Source organism: Nuphar pumila, chromosome 5 (genome assembly GCF_984573655.1).
Source record: "Nuphar pumila chromosome 5, dmNupPumi1.hap1.1, whole genome shotgun sequence".
In the NCBI taxonomy this organism is placed as follows: domain Eukaryota; kingdom Viridiplantae; phylum Streptophyta; class Magnoliopsida; order Nymphaeales; family Nymphaeaceae; genus Nuphar; species Nuphar pumila.
Genome location: NC_143253.1, coordinates 23,297,499 through 23,315,440, shown reverse-complemented (window position 1 = coordinate 23,315,440; position 17,942 = coordinate 23,297,499). Strand labels below are relative to the sequence as shown.

The 17,942-nt window shown below is 38.0% G+C and overlaps 1 protein-coding gene across 1 annotated transcript in view; it reads right to left on the bottom strand.

Annotated features, from left to right (window-relative positions):
* Positions 1-17,942, bottom strand: part of LOC149837116 (sodium/hydrogen exchanger 1-like) — a 49,840-nt gene that overhangs the window by 23,486 nt on the left and 8,412 nt on the right. Inside the window, exons 8-9 of the mRNA XM_090007970.1 lie at positions 8,614-8,680; positions 8,410-8,510 (exon numbers count right to left, since the gene is read on the bottom strand). Of these exons, the coding sequence (XP_089864096.1) occupies positions 8,410-8,510; positions 8,614-8,680 (168 nt within the window). The remainder of the gene's footprint in view (positions 1-8,409; positions 8,511-8,613; positions 8,681-17,942) is intronic.

Sequence of the window (17,942 nt, the reverse complement as noted above, 5' to 3'; positions counted from 1 at the left end):
GGAGTATAGCTGCTAGTGTATGCAGAGTTGCAGCAGAGTGGAGTTAAAGTATTAATGTGCTGGGAGCTATGTGATGGATGTGAAGATAGAGTGAGCAAGTAAGCCTTTGAGTGCAACAGTGAAGTGATGTAGGTGTTGGGATGAAGGAGTGGGCTACAGCAGCAAATAATGTGAAAGTGCAATGGTGACAGGTGAGTATTGCAGGGAGGGCTAAGTGGAGGTATGAAGGGTGCTGCAGAAATTTCCAGCATGCGAATGATGAAATGACCTAACATGTGCTCTTGTAACAAGGTACAGGAAGTAATGAAACATAAATAAAAACAATAGATGATGCTACAGCAGATGTAAAGGGAGTCGTGGATGTTATGCAAATACAACAGGGGCAGATGGTGTTGTAGTGCAAAATGCGAGGTGTGCTGTAGCAGTTGTAGATGCAGCTATAAGCATAGATGTGCTGTGAGGTGTTGTGTGGCAGTAGATAAACATGAATGCTATAGGTAAATGGATGCTGGGGGTAATATAGTAAGAAATGATAAAACAAAAAGGGGGGGGGGGGGGGGGTATGTTGTATGAAGTGAGATGGCATGGCAGTAGAATGCTCTGTAATTTTGCTGCTGTAGCGCAGGAAAGGGAAATGATACTGTGGTAACAATAGATATCAAGTTGTCATCAGCCAGCACCCTATCCGTAGCACTCTTTGCAACAGAAATTTCTGACCCCCTTGCAATTCCCATATCTTCCTTCTTCAGTGTTGGCACGCCACCATCACCAGTCATTGCAACTGCTTCATTTTGATGCTGCAGTGAGTCAACCAGCATGCATTTGGGTGATGTGGAGGTTATACAAAGAAGTAACTGGGGAAGTCTGGGCTATGGTGGTGCGATGGGGGATGAATAGCAGGTGGTGGAAGGACTGAAAATGGATGGTTGGGTGAGAAAGGTATACATCCGATGAAGCTACAGGGTATATGCAAGGTTAGGTGATGAGCAGTGGTTAAGTATAACAGGAGAACGCTTTAAGGCATCCTGCAATTTTTGCATTAAAACAACTATGAGAACATCACCATTTGCCTTAAGTGCAGAAGGCAGCGCAATAGTAACAAATCACCCAGGCCTTCTTAAAATTTGCTGGCGAAGCTCACTTATGTTGGCCAATGAGATATTCATCTTTGAGAGAGTTCTACAAGAAACATAATTTGACAGCGCTGCAACCACCCTACTTTAATAAACTCAAATGTCGATATCCCATCACCTTTACTCAGCTTCTTGAATGATTTTGCACCTGTACTGACTGTGGTCTGGAGCCAAAATCTGCAATTGGAACCTCAGTGGCTGCAATAATTCAAGGCCAAATTTGGCAAATGACTAGCATCATATATTGATCCACAACCAGGTAACCTACGTGAAGCTATTTGTTCCCACCTACATATTTCCCAAAGAGTGAAGACCAAAACCAGTTAACAAAAAGAAAGAAAGATCTAATCCTGAAATCAAAAGGGACTATTTATAAAGTCCAGGGAGTTCACTGAATGCAGATCAGAATGGAGAGTGCGCCTCCAATCTTTTATTGCGGGAGCAAAATCCAGCAAAACCAATCCCAGACAGAGACAAATGAGGATCTCTGGTCGGAGATGGAGGGGTTTGGTGGTATGCATATTCGATGACTACCCCTTGACTGATGTAACTGCAGGCTTGTCCTGCGTAGGTGTTCCATTCTTGTCAAACACCACATAGTGGACCTTTTGAGCCCCCTTCCGAGCATTTCCACCTTTTATAAGAAATCCGTGATCAGTCCCTAGCATCAGTTGCAACCATGACTGCAATTGGTGTAGTCAATCCAAGTGCACAGGGACGGGCAAGATGTCATTACCACAGAGCAAGCTGAATAACCAGTGTGACCATATGCATGGCTTTCTAGATCCTGAAGAAGATATTGACTTGATATACGAAATGGCTTCCCTGAATGGTTCATAGTTAGTTCATTACTGAGAACATGCTATCTTCATAACATTTTCACTAAGTACATTAACGGTAAACACATGACTCGTCCAACCATTCTGAGGTACCAATACATTTTTTTTTATCAGCAGACACTAGTCATCTCTTGACAGCAAAAATTTCTAATGGGGCACATGATATCCCTTTCCCTGCAGGATGGGGATGTTGCAGAAATGCTGGACAAATGAGATAGATGCAGGAAATATTGATACGCGAAACAGGGTGTGAAGGCATCGTGGAGTGATGGTGTCCGACACTACGTATTCCAATACAAGCACAAGCAGAGCAATTAGCAGAATTTCAGTGATAAGATGAATGGCACTCTGAACAGGAAAAAATGGGGATGCAAAGTACCGTGCTGGTCATAAGCATCAAATAAAATGAATGAAAGGGGAACAAATGTGATGCACGATGCTGTATGAATATGGGATGCTACAGGAAATATCCACATGAGACATGCATAATATGATGCAAAATGCCACAATTAGAGATGATACACACGCTGAAAATAGGAAATAAAGGAGAAATTGTGCATAATGTAGTGAAGAAATGGCTATGCATCGTGAAATCATGAAATACCAAACACGAGGTATGGAAATGGAGAATGCTCACACGATATGATGGCAATGGAGCAATCAAACATCGATCCTATGAAGCAATTACAGAAAATACAGAAATGTCTATCGGAACGATGATTTAAAAAAAGGGGAAAAGAGGATGAAAGTATGGACAAAAAAGAAAAAGAAAAAAAAAGAAAAACGGTCGATCATCAACAAGAAAATGGAAATTAGACACAAATCAGAAAAGTAAATGAAAGAAAAAAAAGTAAAATAAACAATAGACTAGATCACAAAGTTAAACCAAATAACGAAAATACAGAAAGGATGAGAAGGGATCTAATGAACTCTCTGGAATACTGCTATGCATCATACGATTCATCGGCAGATGGGTACTCAGTACCCAGATATGCCTCATCCGAATGCCAACAGTCGAATACAACCAGAGGAATTTGTAAAAACATCAATTACGAGAAAGAGAAAAAGAAAATGTACAGATACAGTAATTCTAGAACGATTAAACCACTCCCTGATGCGGGAAAATCAAAATGTAGAAGACAACTAAAAATAAACCGCAAAAAGGAGCAGGAAATTGGATAACGAAAATTAAAGCAGGGAAAATCGGGCATAAACAGATATTTGACCGTAAACCAGAGAAAATTCAATAAACATAAAAAGGAAATGTCAGAATGAGTATTCCGTTGCTCTTGCACGGGGATGGGTTGATATTGCACAGGCAACTCAACGCCACCAGGAGTGCGTTAATGGGGCCAGAAGTAAGAAAACAAAAGAAAAATCAGGAGAAACAGAGGAGAGGGGGAATACCTACCGCAGCTGCTACTGGAGGTTTGATTTCGGGATCGCTCTGCGCTTCTTTACAGAAATTCTGAAGGAGGAAGGAGAGCTTTCCCTTTGTTCTACTGTAGGGATCTTCTACTACTCAAGAAGAAGAGCGGAAGAGACGATGGATGTAGAGGGCGAACAATGGATGATGGCGAACAATGGATGATCGACCCCCCTCCCTGCGGTCTCTCTTTTATAACGAGAGGCCGTTAGGAATTTTGCAAATCGGGTCTACGAGGTTTTTAAAAATTTTTAAAAGAAAGGCTCCTTTCAAAAGTTTTCTGAAAAGTGGTTTTAACAAAAAGGCAATTTTCAAAAAGGGGCTTTTACACCATTCTTTTCATATTTTTCTTTTCTATTTTTGTTCTTTTTCCTTATATTTTCTACATTTTTTTGTGTTTTTAAAATAAAAAATCTAAAACTATGGGAAAATAAGGGATTTTAAACTATTTTTGTAAAATTAAAAAAATATTTACAAAAGAGAGGTTTTCTGAGAATTCGGGGTTAAACTTTGGAAATTTCTTTAGAAAACGGGTTTGGATCCAGAGTTTTGAGGAAATATTCGAATTTCGGACCTCGAATTGAGGAATATAGAACAATGGATCCAAATGGATACCGGATGGACTGTCTGAGCCATTCAAAAACTATTTTTGGATTTTTATAAATTCGATTTGTAAATTGGATAACCGGGCTCAGAATTAGATTTTGACACTAGATTCGGATCCGAAATTGAGTTAGATATAGAAAATGGATTTGATTCCAGTAAAATCCGAGAAATAAACTGGAATTTTGATTAAAACTGACTCAATTATTCAGAAAATGGGGGTCAGGGGCAAAAAGGATTTTTTTTTGTAATTTTTGAAAATTTTGGGGTGTTCACACAACTGCATATAAACCTCTTCCTCCAAATATCAACTGAGAAATGTATTTTTCACATCAAGCTGCCACATATCCAAATGTCTGACTGTTGTAACTGTGAGTAGAGTACGAATAGTAGTCATGTGAGCTACTAAGGAAAACATCACTGCATAGTCAATGTTAAACTGTTGATGATATCCTTTAGCTACAAGTGTTGCCTTGTATCGCTCAATGGTCCCATCTACTTATGTTTTTATTCTATATACCCATTTGCAACCAAATGCCTTCTTCCCTTCAGGTAGCTTAGTCAAGTCCCATGCATGCAGCTTCTCTAATGCAGCCAACTCTTCTATCATAGCTTGTTGCTACTCAGGATGAAGAATAGCTTCATCATAAGTATTGAGCTCAATATAAGAATGAACTGTGGAAAGAAAAGCTTGGTACTGGACAAAAAAATAGTCATAAGAAACAAAGCGAGTTTGAGAAAGTACACTAGTGGTGTTGAGTTGATTCGTACTGCAGTTACTAGATTTGCTATGAATTTTTTGACAATGCAAGGCCTATTAAAGAATAGAACTGCACTAAAAAAAATGTTTTCATCAGATGAGTGGAATGCATATCCCCATGCACAAAAAAAGAAAGTCAAGGAAAATTGTAATGTATTTTGAAGTGAATTTTGGGATTCATGCATGAAGTTGTTGAGAATCACTATACCTTTGGTGAAGGTAGTTCTATTGGTTGAGAGTGAAGACAAACCAATTATGGGTTATCTATATTAGGCCATGGATAAGGCAAAAGAGGCAATTAGATATAATTTGAATGGGAAGAAAAAATTGTAAATGCCTATATGGAACATCATTGATTATAGGTGGACTGAAAAACTTCATCAACCTCTTCATGCTGCAACATATTATTTAAATCTTGCATTTAGATACTCTCCTAAGTTTAAAATGGTCAAGGAAGTCAACAAGAGACTTTCAGATTGCATCGAAAGGTTGATCCCTGATTATGGAATTCAAGATCAAATCCATAAAGAAATAAAATTTATGATAATGCATTGTATGATATGGGGAGACTTGCAGCAGTGTTAAACCATGCCATGATGCATCCAAGTAATTTATTTTGTCTATTTCAATTTTAATTTCATATTGTTATTTAGTTATGATGTTTTGTATGATTGTATGTGTTATTGTCTTATTAATTTCTCATTTTCTTATTTTTTTTTAGACATATGGTGGACTAGGTTTGGAAGTGATGTTCCAAATTTAAGAGCTTTTATCATTCTCATTCTTAGCCAAACGTGTAGTGCAAGTAGATGTAAGAGAAACCAGAGCATTTTTTAGCAAATCCATAAAAAAAGAAGAAATAGATTGGAGTACAAAAGGCTCAATGACCTCGGCTACGTTTGCTATAATTTACGGCTGAGGCAGAGGTATACAAAATTATAAAGTTTATGTCATTTTCATGTGTTTATTTAAAGTTTTTTTTATATCATATAAAAGCCAACTAATTATAATTTTTTCAAGTCATCGTTTTAGGCAAATGGAAAAGTTATCATTAAGAAGGCACAAAGAGCAATTTGATTCTATCAGTTTGGAACATTTTAAAGCATTGGATGCATGGGTTGAAGAAGAAGCAAACATTTTGAATGAAGAGGACATTCAATGGATCAACGTGGAAGGAGCATAGAGCCCACGTATATTGGAGACGATGTGGATGTCGAAGGAGGAGGAGAAGACGATAATGATGATGATGATTGGGGTTATATTTTAAAAAACTTTGTTATTTAACACTTAAGTGTTCATAAACTTGGTTATTTTGTTTTTTTTATATAATATGAAAGTATGAGTCTTGTGGTATGTTCTTGATTATAAGATATTTAATATTTAATATTTTTCTTTTAAGATAGTTGATGTTTGATGATATCTTATGCAACTCATAGAGACATAAATGCTTTGCATGTGATTTTATTGTTGTATTTTGTGCAATTCATCATTGTTTTATGTGTTATGATTTTAGATTTTTTGCTAGTTTTCTTATTTTTCTTGATTTTTTGGAATTATTGAAATTTTTTATTAAAAAATTATGATTTTTTACAATATGATACACATCTTTTTTGGCCCCAACCGATATGGGTAACGATACGATACTTATAACCTTGGGTGCAACGACTGCCCCGCTGTCTCCAACATAGATCCGATGAAATTGAATTCTCCATGAAGATGCAGTTAGTGTCGGTTGAGTGGAATGAAGTTACCTAATCTATTCTAACTTGGAATTTCATGTATATACATTTATACATATGTTAATATAAATAAATAAATATATATATATATAAACAATAAATACATTTAACACCCCCCTCAAACTGATGGGGGAATGACTAACAATTTGTCAAGAAGAAAAGAGAAGCAAGGTTATGGCAAGGCTTTAGTGAAGTCGGCAATTTGATATTCTGATGTCACATAAGGTAGCTCAATAGTTTCCTTGAGGAATCCTTCATGAATATAGTGACAATACATCTCTATGTGCTTTGTCTGCTCGTGAAAGGTGTGATTGTTTACAATATAGATGTCACTTTTATTATCACAACACGTCTTCGTAGGAGTAGAGATGTTGATGGCCATGTCCTTTAAAAGAAAAAACGACATGAGTTGACACATTTAGAACTACCAAACGACGAGCTGAAAGGAAATTGTCAATAATGGAATGCCACAAAGAAAAAGAAGTGCATCATGCTTTTGCTACATTAATCTCGAAATATTGGGCTGCATGATCATTTAGAATCAATGCACACTCATCCCAATATTAAATTTGGCTAAACATGATTTTGACTTTGAAGTTTTGATGGGATCCAATGCATTAATGCCCAGAGGGCTCCATTCATTTGGTAGCACGATTTGTGAATGTCACTAAGGCTCTCTTTGGAAACTAGCCGTTGAGGTAACCAGAGTGAGAAGTAGAGAATACCCAATACCAAAGTCATTTATCTGTATTGCTGACAAACGTACTTTGTAGTGGATGGGTTTGGCCAGCCTAAGCCCATTAAAACTAGGTGTTTGGGCCTCTTGAATGGCCTTTATGGGCCTTCAATGGTGGCTGGTGGGCTGGTGCCTATATAAACCCCAGCCCTCTCCCTTTCTCTTCACTCAACAAGCTCTCCTCTCCCTCTCTCCCATGAGCTTTGCTCTCTCTCTCTATCTCTCTCTATCTCTCTCTCTCTCTCTCTCTCTCTCTCTCTCTCTCTCTCTCTCTCTCTCTCTCTCTCTCTCTCTCTCTCTCTCTCTCAGTGAGGTCCCTAGCTCTCGCTCCTGCTCTCTTTCCATAGTGGTGAGCCTAGACCTTGACTTAGTCAACGCTTTGGCCAGGCCAAGCCTAGGGTCCCTACTCAAGCCAGACCTAGGGTCCATACCTGAATACAAGCTCAGGATCCATACCCAATTTGAGCCTAGGATTCATACCCAATTTAGGCTCAGGCTTCATACACACTAAAGTGGAGGGCAAAACTCTAAATTGTCTTATTTGTAAAGATATATAAAAGAGTTTACCCTCTTTATTGGGATTACATTACAAAGACTGAAATTCCCCTAAAAAAGATAAGAACAAGAAAGAAACAACAAAAAAATATGTACAAAAAAATAGACATATCAAATACCAACTATGCCCCTAAGACACAACCTACTCACTATTTTCACAGGGATCAGCAGGTAACTACTTTGATATGTTATCCTATCCTTAGTCAATTGTCAACCTGTAAATGATTCTTGGAGTCTTGGAAATATTTTCTACTCACCTTGCCTTATTCTGATTGATCTAACCATGTGCTTGTATTTGACAACATACATGTTCAACCTGTTTGATGGCACACAAATTTTGCCAATAGAAAGAGCACTGGTGTGGTGTGGTTTGTATCACCATGTTATCTTTCTTTAAATGGGGATTACCATTTAAATTGGCTTCCACCTTTTCATCCATGGCTTCCACATACTTATAATTGCAGATCAGCAAAATACACTCCCATCCAAGTAATCAATTTCAATATCAGGTATACCCAATAGCCCCTAGGATCTGTAGATTATTGTTCAATCTGTTGCACTACTTGGATAAATTAAGAATCAATGTAAATGAATAAACAAAAAAATTCATGAGCTTACTTAGCCGTTGTCCGTGAGCTTTCTGTAACATTATGCCATGTATAATGTGACATGACAATACCACAAAAGAAAATTGTCATAATCCCACTAAGAGAGAAAAGCTGCATAGAGAAAAATGCACTGAAATCAGAGCAATAATATGTAAATGATCTTAAGTTCATACTCAGGAAAAAATTTCTCCAATAAGCACTGGTCCCTAATTACCTCAGCTAGCATATAAGACAGATAGGCCACCAGCATCATTAGAGCAACTTCACGGTCTGTGGAATGCCTGCATGAATAGATAAAAATTCTTACAGTCAGAAAACTAAAAATAGTCAAAGATAAGAAATCGAAAAATCATGGCTGATAATTAATTAGAATTAGATGATAAAGCTGTTTAATATAAACAGAATGTTTGTCAATACTGAGTTCTACTATAAGAAAGCAAAAGGTCCACACATGCTATACACTAGGCATAGAGATAGCAAGAACTCAGCCCACAAATTTGTGGAAATTCTTCCCATTTAGTGGTACTTCTTTTTACCATGTTTTATAATCATTAAAAAAAGTATGAAAGCCTATCAGATAACTTAGTAGCTATAACGTTATTTGATTTGCACCAGAAAGAATAAGCAACAAAAGAAAGGACATCCTGAAGAATGTACAGTATTACCACATAATAAGTTACTGACATACAATAACCACACCTCTAAATAATTTGAACCAAAAGAGCACATAATTGCAACCATAATATAGACCAAGAAAGAACGTCTAATAATGCCTATAATATGAACTGAAACCAAAAGACCTAAGAACAAGAAGATCGGCAGCTGCTCATTTTAGGAGGCATGAAGAAATTTTTTAGCAAAATAGGAGTAGTGAACCATGTGATATTCAATCTCTAAATGCTTTGTGCCTATGAATGTTAAGGATATCACATATGGGCATCTTGTTATCATGATATAGCAACATTGGAGCAGATAGAAAGTGTAGAGTCTGGAAAAAATTTATCGTGTCGGACACATGTCAGACACGTGCCCTGCACGTGTCGAGGCTTGGCCCGTCGTGTCGGACCCGGGTCTGAGTCTGACCCGGACCCGGGCTCTCGAACTTTCGCGAGAGCCTGCGTCTTTAAAAGACGCAGGCTGAGAGGGGCGAGGGGTAAAACCCTCGCCACACTCTCTCTCCTCCCTTCCACCTCTCCCCTCTCCGTCCCCTCTGTCGTAGGACGCCGGCGATCGGAGCCGCCGGCGGCCTTCGAGCTCCGGCAACCCACCGCCTCTCACCCTTTGAGCGAGCGCCGGCGACAGAAGCCGCCAGCCACCACCTTCTCCCCCCTCTGAGTCTTTTCGTCACCCTCCGTCGGCGTGAGGCCCCGTCGCTCCCTCCTCCCTGGTCCCGCCGCCGGTCATCGCCCCTTCCAGCTTCTTCTTCCCTCTGCTGCGTAGGCGACCCGCTGCCGGCCACCACTTTTTCCCTTCAAGTTTCCTGGCGATCATCGTCGCCATCAACTGCAGCCTCCGGCGACGGTGCTGTCGACATCCTCACCCCGATCGTCGTCGTTTCTCCTCAGGTAAACCCCCTCCCCTCCGTTGCTCGTTGCGTCGACAGGGGGCTCCGTTCTCCCTGTCCCTCTTTTGTTGTAATCAGGGGGGCGGAGCCCCTTTCCATCTGCTGTGTCGACAGGGGGCTCCGTTCCCCCTGTCCCTCTTTGTTAGAAAGTGGCTTTGAATACATTAGGTTCAATAATGAACCCATACATGCACATGAAGTGCGAATAAACCCATTAAAGGGAACAACATAAGCACATAATGTGCTAACACATAAACCCACACAAGGGGCAAAAATATGACTTAAAGTCATAAGTTGAATATTATTGAAAGAAAGGAAGAAGAGGGAAAAAACCCCTTACAATGGAGCAAGAGCTCCTCCAAATCTATAAGAAATACAAGGGGAGACCCCTATTTATAACACAAGAGAGGAGCCACAAAGGGGGCTCCCAAAGGAGTCGTTGGGAGCCCCCAACGGTCACATTTGTGACCGTTGGGGGCTCCCCAACGACTCTTTGGGGAGCCTCCCTAGGTGGCACAAACCCAAAAAAATAGAAAAATAAAAAATAAAAAATAAAATTAAATTACAAACATATTCTGAATGGAATATGCGTAAAACTGGAAATGTCTAAACTACCCCTATGCCTATAAATAGAAAAATATATATTTTATATATATAATTAGGATAATACATATGCATATATACAATATATGAATATGTATTATCCTTTATATATATAAAATATATATAGTATTACAAAGGTTGAATGATACATTTTAACACCCCCCCTCAAACTTTGCGTGGGGGAACGAAAAGATTGAAGAAAGCAAGAGGAAGAATCTCAAGGCTTCAAGAGCCTTTAGTATGAATGCTATTGAAAATGTAAATGTCTTCCTCCAACGTCTTTAACGATGAGCACCTTCCATGATCTATCCAAGGTACTTCATTTTCCACTTATCTTCAAGATCCTGTGGAACAACAACAAAGAACAAGTAAAAAATATCTTTGCACTTTACTTAAATGGAACTTTCCTAACAAGGTGCAAAATTATATTTATGCAAGATCACATGATAAAATACTTACTTTAGCATGAGGAAAATTTAGAAAAAAAAAAACAAGATTTCAAAGTCATATATCATGTTAAATGGTAAGCGGAAGCAAATTATGCGGAAATGAATTGCAAGAATGCAAAATTCATTCATAAGGTCCAACATTGGACAAACATAACCCCATAATGGGGAATAACACAATGGTCCCCTAAGGGACACCATAGCAAGCCTACGAAGAGGCATAAGTTACATATGCTTTATTGAATGAGATCCTAAAAAGTCATAAAGAGCCTATGCATATATTATCATGAAATGAATTAATACTTAAAGGAATCATTAATGAACATGCTTCAAACATGTAATGAAGTGCTAAACAAGAGAAACGACGTCTCCAAGCATACTTTAGACAAAATAAACACAAAAGTTCACAAGGTTTTAAATCCATTTATGAGGCAAAACGAAGAGTGTTATTTGAGTAGAGAATCTTACCCATTTAGGAAAATCTCACTCAATTGACAAAAACACATTTTGCATACAAAAGTGGCCAAAGAACCATAAGCACTTAATATATGCCAAAAAAAAAATCAACTTGATTTTTAAAATATGCATATCAAAAATATGATTCACTTGAATATCTTAAAACACAAGTCATGAATGAAATTTTGCAAATTTCAACAATAGTTCATCCATTACAAACCACTACCTCATTAGTCCTCCAAAACCCATATCAAGTGTATAAGCTACTAGATCAAGAATGTCATTAAAGGCCAAATGACACACACTAAGGTGTGTAAAAATACCTCTTGTCTACATATATTAATACTTGAAATGAGTGTATCAACGACAAGAACAAGAGAATACACGCCAACATGGACAAAAAGCATCTCTTGTCTACGTAAAAATACACTCAAGATCAAATATGTTCAGATACTAGAACAAGAGTATTAAGCCAACCATGGGCTAAAAACACAATACATCTCTTGTCTACATAAAATGGCACTTGAATTAAGTGAAAGAAGCCAACCATGGGCATATAACTCAGCGACTAGAACAAGGACACACATGCCAACATAGGCTAAAATCACACACCATGGTGTGAATCAACGTGCCTTGTCTACATAAAATAACACTCAAGACAAGTGTGTTCAGCTACTAGACCAAGAGAGCAAAAGTCAACAAAGGGCAACCAACACACGAAGGTGTAATAAAATTCTTGTCTACATATGATGACACTTAGATAAGGGGCATAAAAGGATAAGACTTTTGAGGCAATAAAACTTGTAATGACAATCATATAAATAAAACCTTGAAACAATATTCTTCAAAAAGAATACTCATAACAATATCAATTTGAAATAAAATGTGTGAATATACACACACCAAGAATACTTGTGCATAAGAGCACAAAACATAAATGTGCAAATGCACTCATATGATTCATAAACAATAAAAGGTTGGGCAAAAAACCCCAAAACCTTGATTTTAATATACCTTAAAACATTTAAGGTTTTAAACATTATATATCCATCACATTTATATATAAATAAGAGCATCCATAAGATCAATGGCCAACATTAAACTAGTGACACACTCATATACCAAATCATTCTAGAGTCCCAAGGTGCCCATAACTCACCTCAACCACCATCTATAATATGGTAAGTGGACAAACTAAAATGACATAACAATGAGTGCCACACTCATAATTAGAGATCATATACCAAATCATTCTAGAGTCCTAAGGTGCCCATAACTCACCTCAATCACCATCTATAATATGGCAAGTGGACAATCTAGAATGATATAACACGAGGTGCCCATAACTCACCTCAAAAATCTCTAATATAACAATAGGGCCATAAAAGAATTGATGCATCATATGACAACATGTGATGGATAAAATAAGTGTCATTAAAAGTCAAAAGAATACCTTGGCAACAAACATAATGACATGAAGAATACATCTTGGGATAATCAAGACAATCAAGCTTTTTAATCAAAGGAATCACAAGAACCGTAACGGTTCACAAGGAGAGGTTTAACTCAAAACTCAAAGAAAGAATATTCAATAGTACTTGAAAATTTATAGATTTGGGATAAAAATCCCATACAACAAGTTTTAAATATCCTTTGATTGTGATGAGATATGCGGAAACGTACAAAGTGCTATAAGTACTTATCATGTTTTATAATGATTTTTAAAAAGGGTCAATATCTAAATTCATTATATTTTTCACAAAAAGAAATGTGCATAAAAGCTTCATAATGTAAGAAATGTCTACGAAGAGACAATACATATGCAAGCACAAAAAGATGTGCACGAGGGCACTCATACAATATTTGAACAAATACACACCAAGGTGTAAACAAACATGCACTAAGGCATGTATTTCATAGAAAAGAGGAAATGCATACAAGCGCAACTATTTGAGAAACAAATGTATATAAAATACAAAAACACACAAAAGGGAGCAAGTATGCACTTTATAAAAAGAGCAATCCTTGAGATTTCTCAAACTTTTAATTATGCAATTATATGCTTGATAAATGTAATTTAGGACAAAGAGGACCATATGATGGTCAACATAGACATCTTTAGAGATATAAACAAGAGGTTTTGAAATCTTATGTGAAAAATACAAACCAACAAGTTTGTAAAGTTGTATCAATAAAATTAACGAAATCTTTTATACCAAAAAGATGTAATAGACACACTATGCACTCTATATAGTGTGAGAAATTCTTTTAAAAAATCTTTTACAATGGTTCGAACAACCTATTTATCATAAAAAATCCTTTAAATAAACCAAAATCATTGAAACATCTTTAGGAGTTCTTATCATTAACAAGAACTACTTAGGATTCATAAAGAGGTAAGCTACAAAGATTTAGATGAGAAAATCAAAGAATATAGCAAAGAACATTAACTTATACAAGAATTATATAAGTTACAAAAAGTTTTGCCAAAAAAACCAAACACAAGAGTTTTTAAGCAAAGATCATTAATTTAGCAAGAAATCGTATTTAAAAAGTTAACTTATATGTTAATCACGAAATTCTTATGAAAAATCATAAATCTCACATAATTAAAAAATAATTTTGCAAAACATAAATTACTATTATATGTGATGAGAAATCGATAACTATATAACCAAGAATTATATTTTTGAACAACAAACAAGTTTACCAAATTTAAAAGTAGATATACAAACACGCGAAAAAGTGAAAGGAAATGATTAAACTAAAAACACTAAATATGCAAGAAAGATAGTTTCATAATGCATAATATGTTAAGAAAAGAGATACATACCGAAAAACTTCTAATAAAAAAAGAACAATGAATACTTCACCATTTCTTGAGCACCACGCTCTCCGTTGCGCCAAGAGACAATCCCATCGTAACCGGGCTCTGATACCATGTTAGAAAGTGGCTTTGAATACATTAGGTTCAATAATGAACCCATACATGCACATGAAGTGTGAATAAACCCATTAAAAGGAACAACATAAGCACATAATGTGCTAACACATAAACCCACACAAGGGGCAAAAATATGACTTAAAGTCATAAGTTGAATATTATTGAAAGAAAGGAAGAAGAGGGGAAAAAACCCTTACAATGGAGCAAGAGCTCCTCCAAATCTATAAGAAATACAAGGGGGAGACCCCTATTTATAACACAAGAGAGGAGCCACAAAGGGGGCTCCCAAAGGAGTCGTTGGGAGCCCCCAACGGTCACATTTGTGACCGTTGGGGGCTCCCCAACGACTCTTTAGGGAGCCTCCCTAGGTGGCACAAACCCAAAAAAATAGAAAAATAAAAAATAAAAAATAAAATTAAATTACAAACATATTCCGAATGGAATATGCGTAAAACTGGAAATGTCTAAACTACCCCTATGCCTATAAATAGAAAAATATATATTTTATATATATAATTAGGATAATACATATGCATATATACAATATATGAATATGTATTATCCTTTATATATATAAAATATATATAGTATTACAAAGGTTGAATGATACATTTTAACACTCTTTTGTTGCCAGCAGGGGGCGGAGCCCCCTGCCATCTGTTGTGTCGACAAGGGGCTCCGTTCCCCCTGTCCCTCCTTTGTTGTCCCAGCAGACAGGGAATCGAGGGCTCCCTGCCTTGTTGCCTCTGTCCCTCTTCTGCAAGGAGCTCAACTCCCTACCTACCCTTGTATTTGGGGTCCGGTACCACTGCAGGTCTTACCGGACCCGCTTCTCGTTTATATTACGGCATATACTAATGTTTTAAGCATCGCAGGTTGAACGGTGGATCCTGCTCGCCCTCTGTGGCTCGAGCTTGCGCTTACCTACGTCGCGAGCGTACGAGGACCGCAACCCCTCAAGGTAGGGGATTCTTGCATAAAAGGACAATGAACGGGATAAACGCTAAAATAAGGAAAGATAACTAAAAATAAAAGAGGACGATGATATATGTATACGTATAAAATATATACGTATGTCTTTTAATTTAAGGACGTGGTTTCGCGATCCTTGTCCTCTTTACTTTCCTTGCACTTTCCTTTTCTGTTGCCGTCGCTCTATATGTGCGCGGGCTTTTAATTCATGTCTTTACAGTTCATGTCATTTTAACTCAAGGACGTGGTTTCACGATCCTTGTCCTCTTTACTTTTTCGTACTTTACTTTCCTGTTGCACCGCGCTTTGCGCCATGGCATTTACTTGTATATGTATGCCTTTTTACTCTAGGATGCAATCCTGGTCCTCCTTTACGTTCTCGCACTTTACTTTCTACATTTACTTTTTTTGCCCCGCGCTTTATGCGCCATGGCCTTACTACTTACTACTTTACTTTCCTGTTGTAGTCGTGCTTGCTTTTGCACTTACTTTTTGTATGTGTTGTTTGTTCTCACTTTGCTGCCGCACTTTATGCATATGCTTTGCTCGTGCATGTATTCTTATCTCTGTCGTATGCTCCTTTACTTGCTTACGTTTATCGATCTATCGAGGTACAACTCCATGCCTCACGAGTTATCTTTCTGCACTTGCTTAATCAGGATAGGATCCCATACCTCGTGAGTTGCTTACGTAGTTGTTTGCTTGTGTGTTTTGATGGTCGAGGTATGATTTCATACCTCGTCTGTGGCTTGTGCGTTTTACGCTTGAGGTGCAGCTTCGCATATCGAGTCTTGCTCATCGATTTGCCGTTGTACCATAATGTGCACGGATTTGCCTCTTGTCAGCTTGCACTCCCTGAGTGCAGCTTCGAGTGTATAGTGTGCATCGTTTCACTTATCTGTTTTAAAAGTCACGATACACACTTATGCACTTCGGTTCTCCAAAAATGATGGTCTTAGGTGCAAACCTATTTTCAAAGATGTATAGCTTTGTAAAGCAAATTTTCAAAAGCCTTCTGCGAGATAACGGCTAGATCTCCCAAATCGATGTATTTGGGAGAGGTGTGTTACAACTTCAGTTCGCCTATCTAATACGACTCAGATAACCTTGTTTAGGAGCCTGTGCACGAGTAGGGCGAGAATCCTATCGAGGTACTTGCGCCATTGCTAGATCGACGTTACATCACCTCTGATGCGAGACCTAGTTTCTAGGCTTTCTGGTCAAACCAAGATAGTTGGCACACTTCCTTCTTTCGCGAGATTATCGTAAGATTATTGTTGATGGATTTCTTTTAAGAAATCCATGCTCCTCTCCTTGTAGTCGTACTCTCGGTCATGTACAATATGTTTGGACTACGAAGAGCAGGATGAGAGGTCTGTAATAACCTCGAAACGTATATTGACACTTTAAGGTAATCATGTAATGCTGATATTCGCCTAATAGGCAGAATGCTTGCGATTGTCTAAAGGACCCGAGCGTAATAAGTTGGAACTCGAATGAGTTCATTGTGGACTTCTGTAAAGCAGATGTGTTGGGGGATTTCCTGTGAGAGATCTTTACCCCTCTCATCGTGGTTGTACTTTTGAATAGGTACGTTGCGTACTGCGGTGAGTAGGATGAGAGGTGTGTGGTTGCCTCGAATGCGCAGTGGCGGGTGTAATTCACATAATGACAACTATGTGCCTTCATAGGCAAGATGCTCGAGTGGGTCGAAAGACCAAAGCATGTAGAATGGGACGACGGTTAAAAAACCCTCGTCGTGTCGGTTCGAAATTGTTCATCAAGAGAGAGGATGTATGGTACAAAACTCTAATGGACAAACCATTAATGGCTATTACGGGCAAAGGCCCGGCTTTCCCAGTCATCGGAGGTAGAGAAAATTGGGGCTACCATAATTATCCTAGGTGGTAGTCGTCTGACACTTCTGCAGAAGTTGGATGCATCCGTAGGCCCTGTTCACCTTTGGGGACTTACTCTCTTGGCCACTGGTTGTCCCCTTAGGACGCAGACTCAGTCAGTCATTCGGGGTATAATAAAATACATAGCATAATGGACCCCTGAATCGATCTCGGTTGTTTCTACGTTTCTTGCCTTGTGTGTACCCACAATGGCCAGCTCATAATGAGAACAAGATATAACATACGCACATCATTAGGAGATATGTGTGCTGTGACGTGAATTGCTTGCTTGCTTATTCAGTAGTTCAGTATGCTACTCGTTGAGTTATGCACGTCTGTCGAGGCATTACTCTAGTTGGTTAAACTGCTTACGCAGTTCTTTGCTAAGTAATAACTAACTTCTCAAACTAGCTAAATGCTTATAATAATAGCATTATGTCAGTTGCTACATATTAGCATAGGACTTGCTTTACCCCTTGGGCGAACTGCTTGGTGTTTGTTGTAAGGTAGCACTTTGGCTTACATCTCTTATAATTGATGTGATTACATACAGCTCGTAATCTACGAACTGGTGGCAACTAGGACTGATGTAGCCGCTTGTCTTATAAGTTGCTTACAGATTGTGATATAACTGTTGTTGTATGATAGCTTATCATGTGT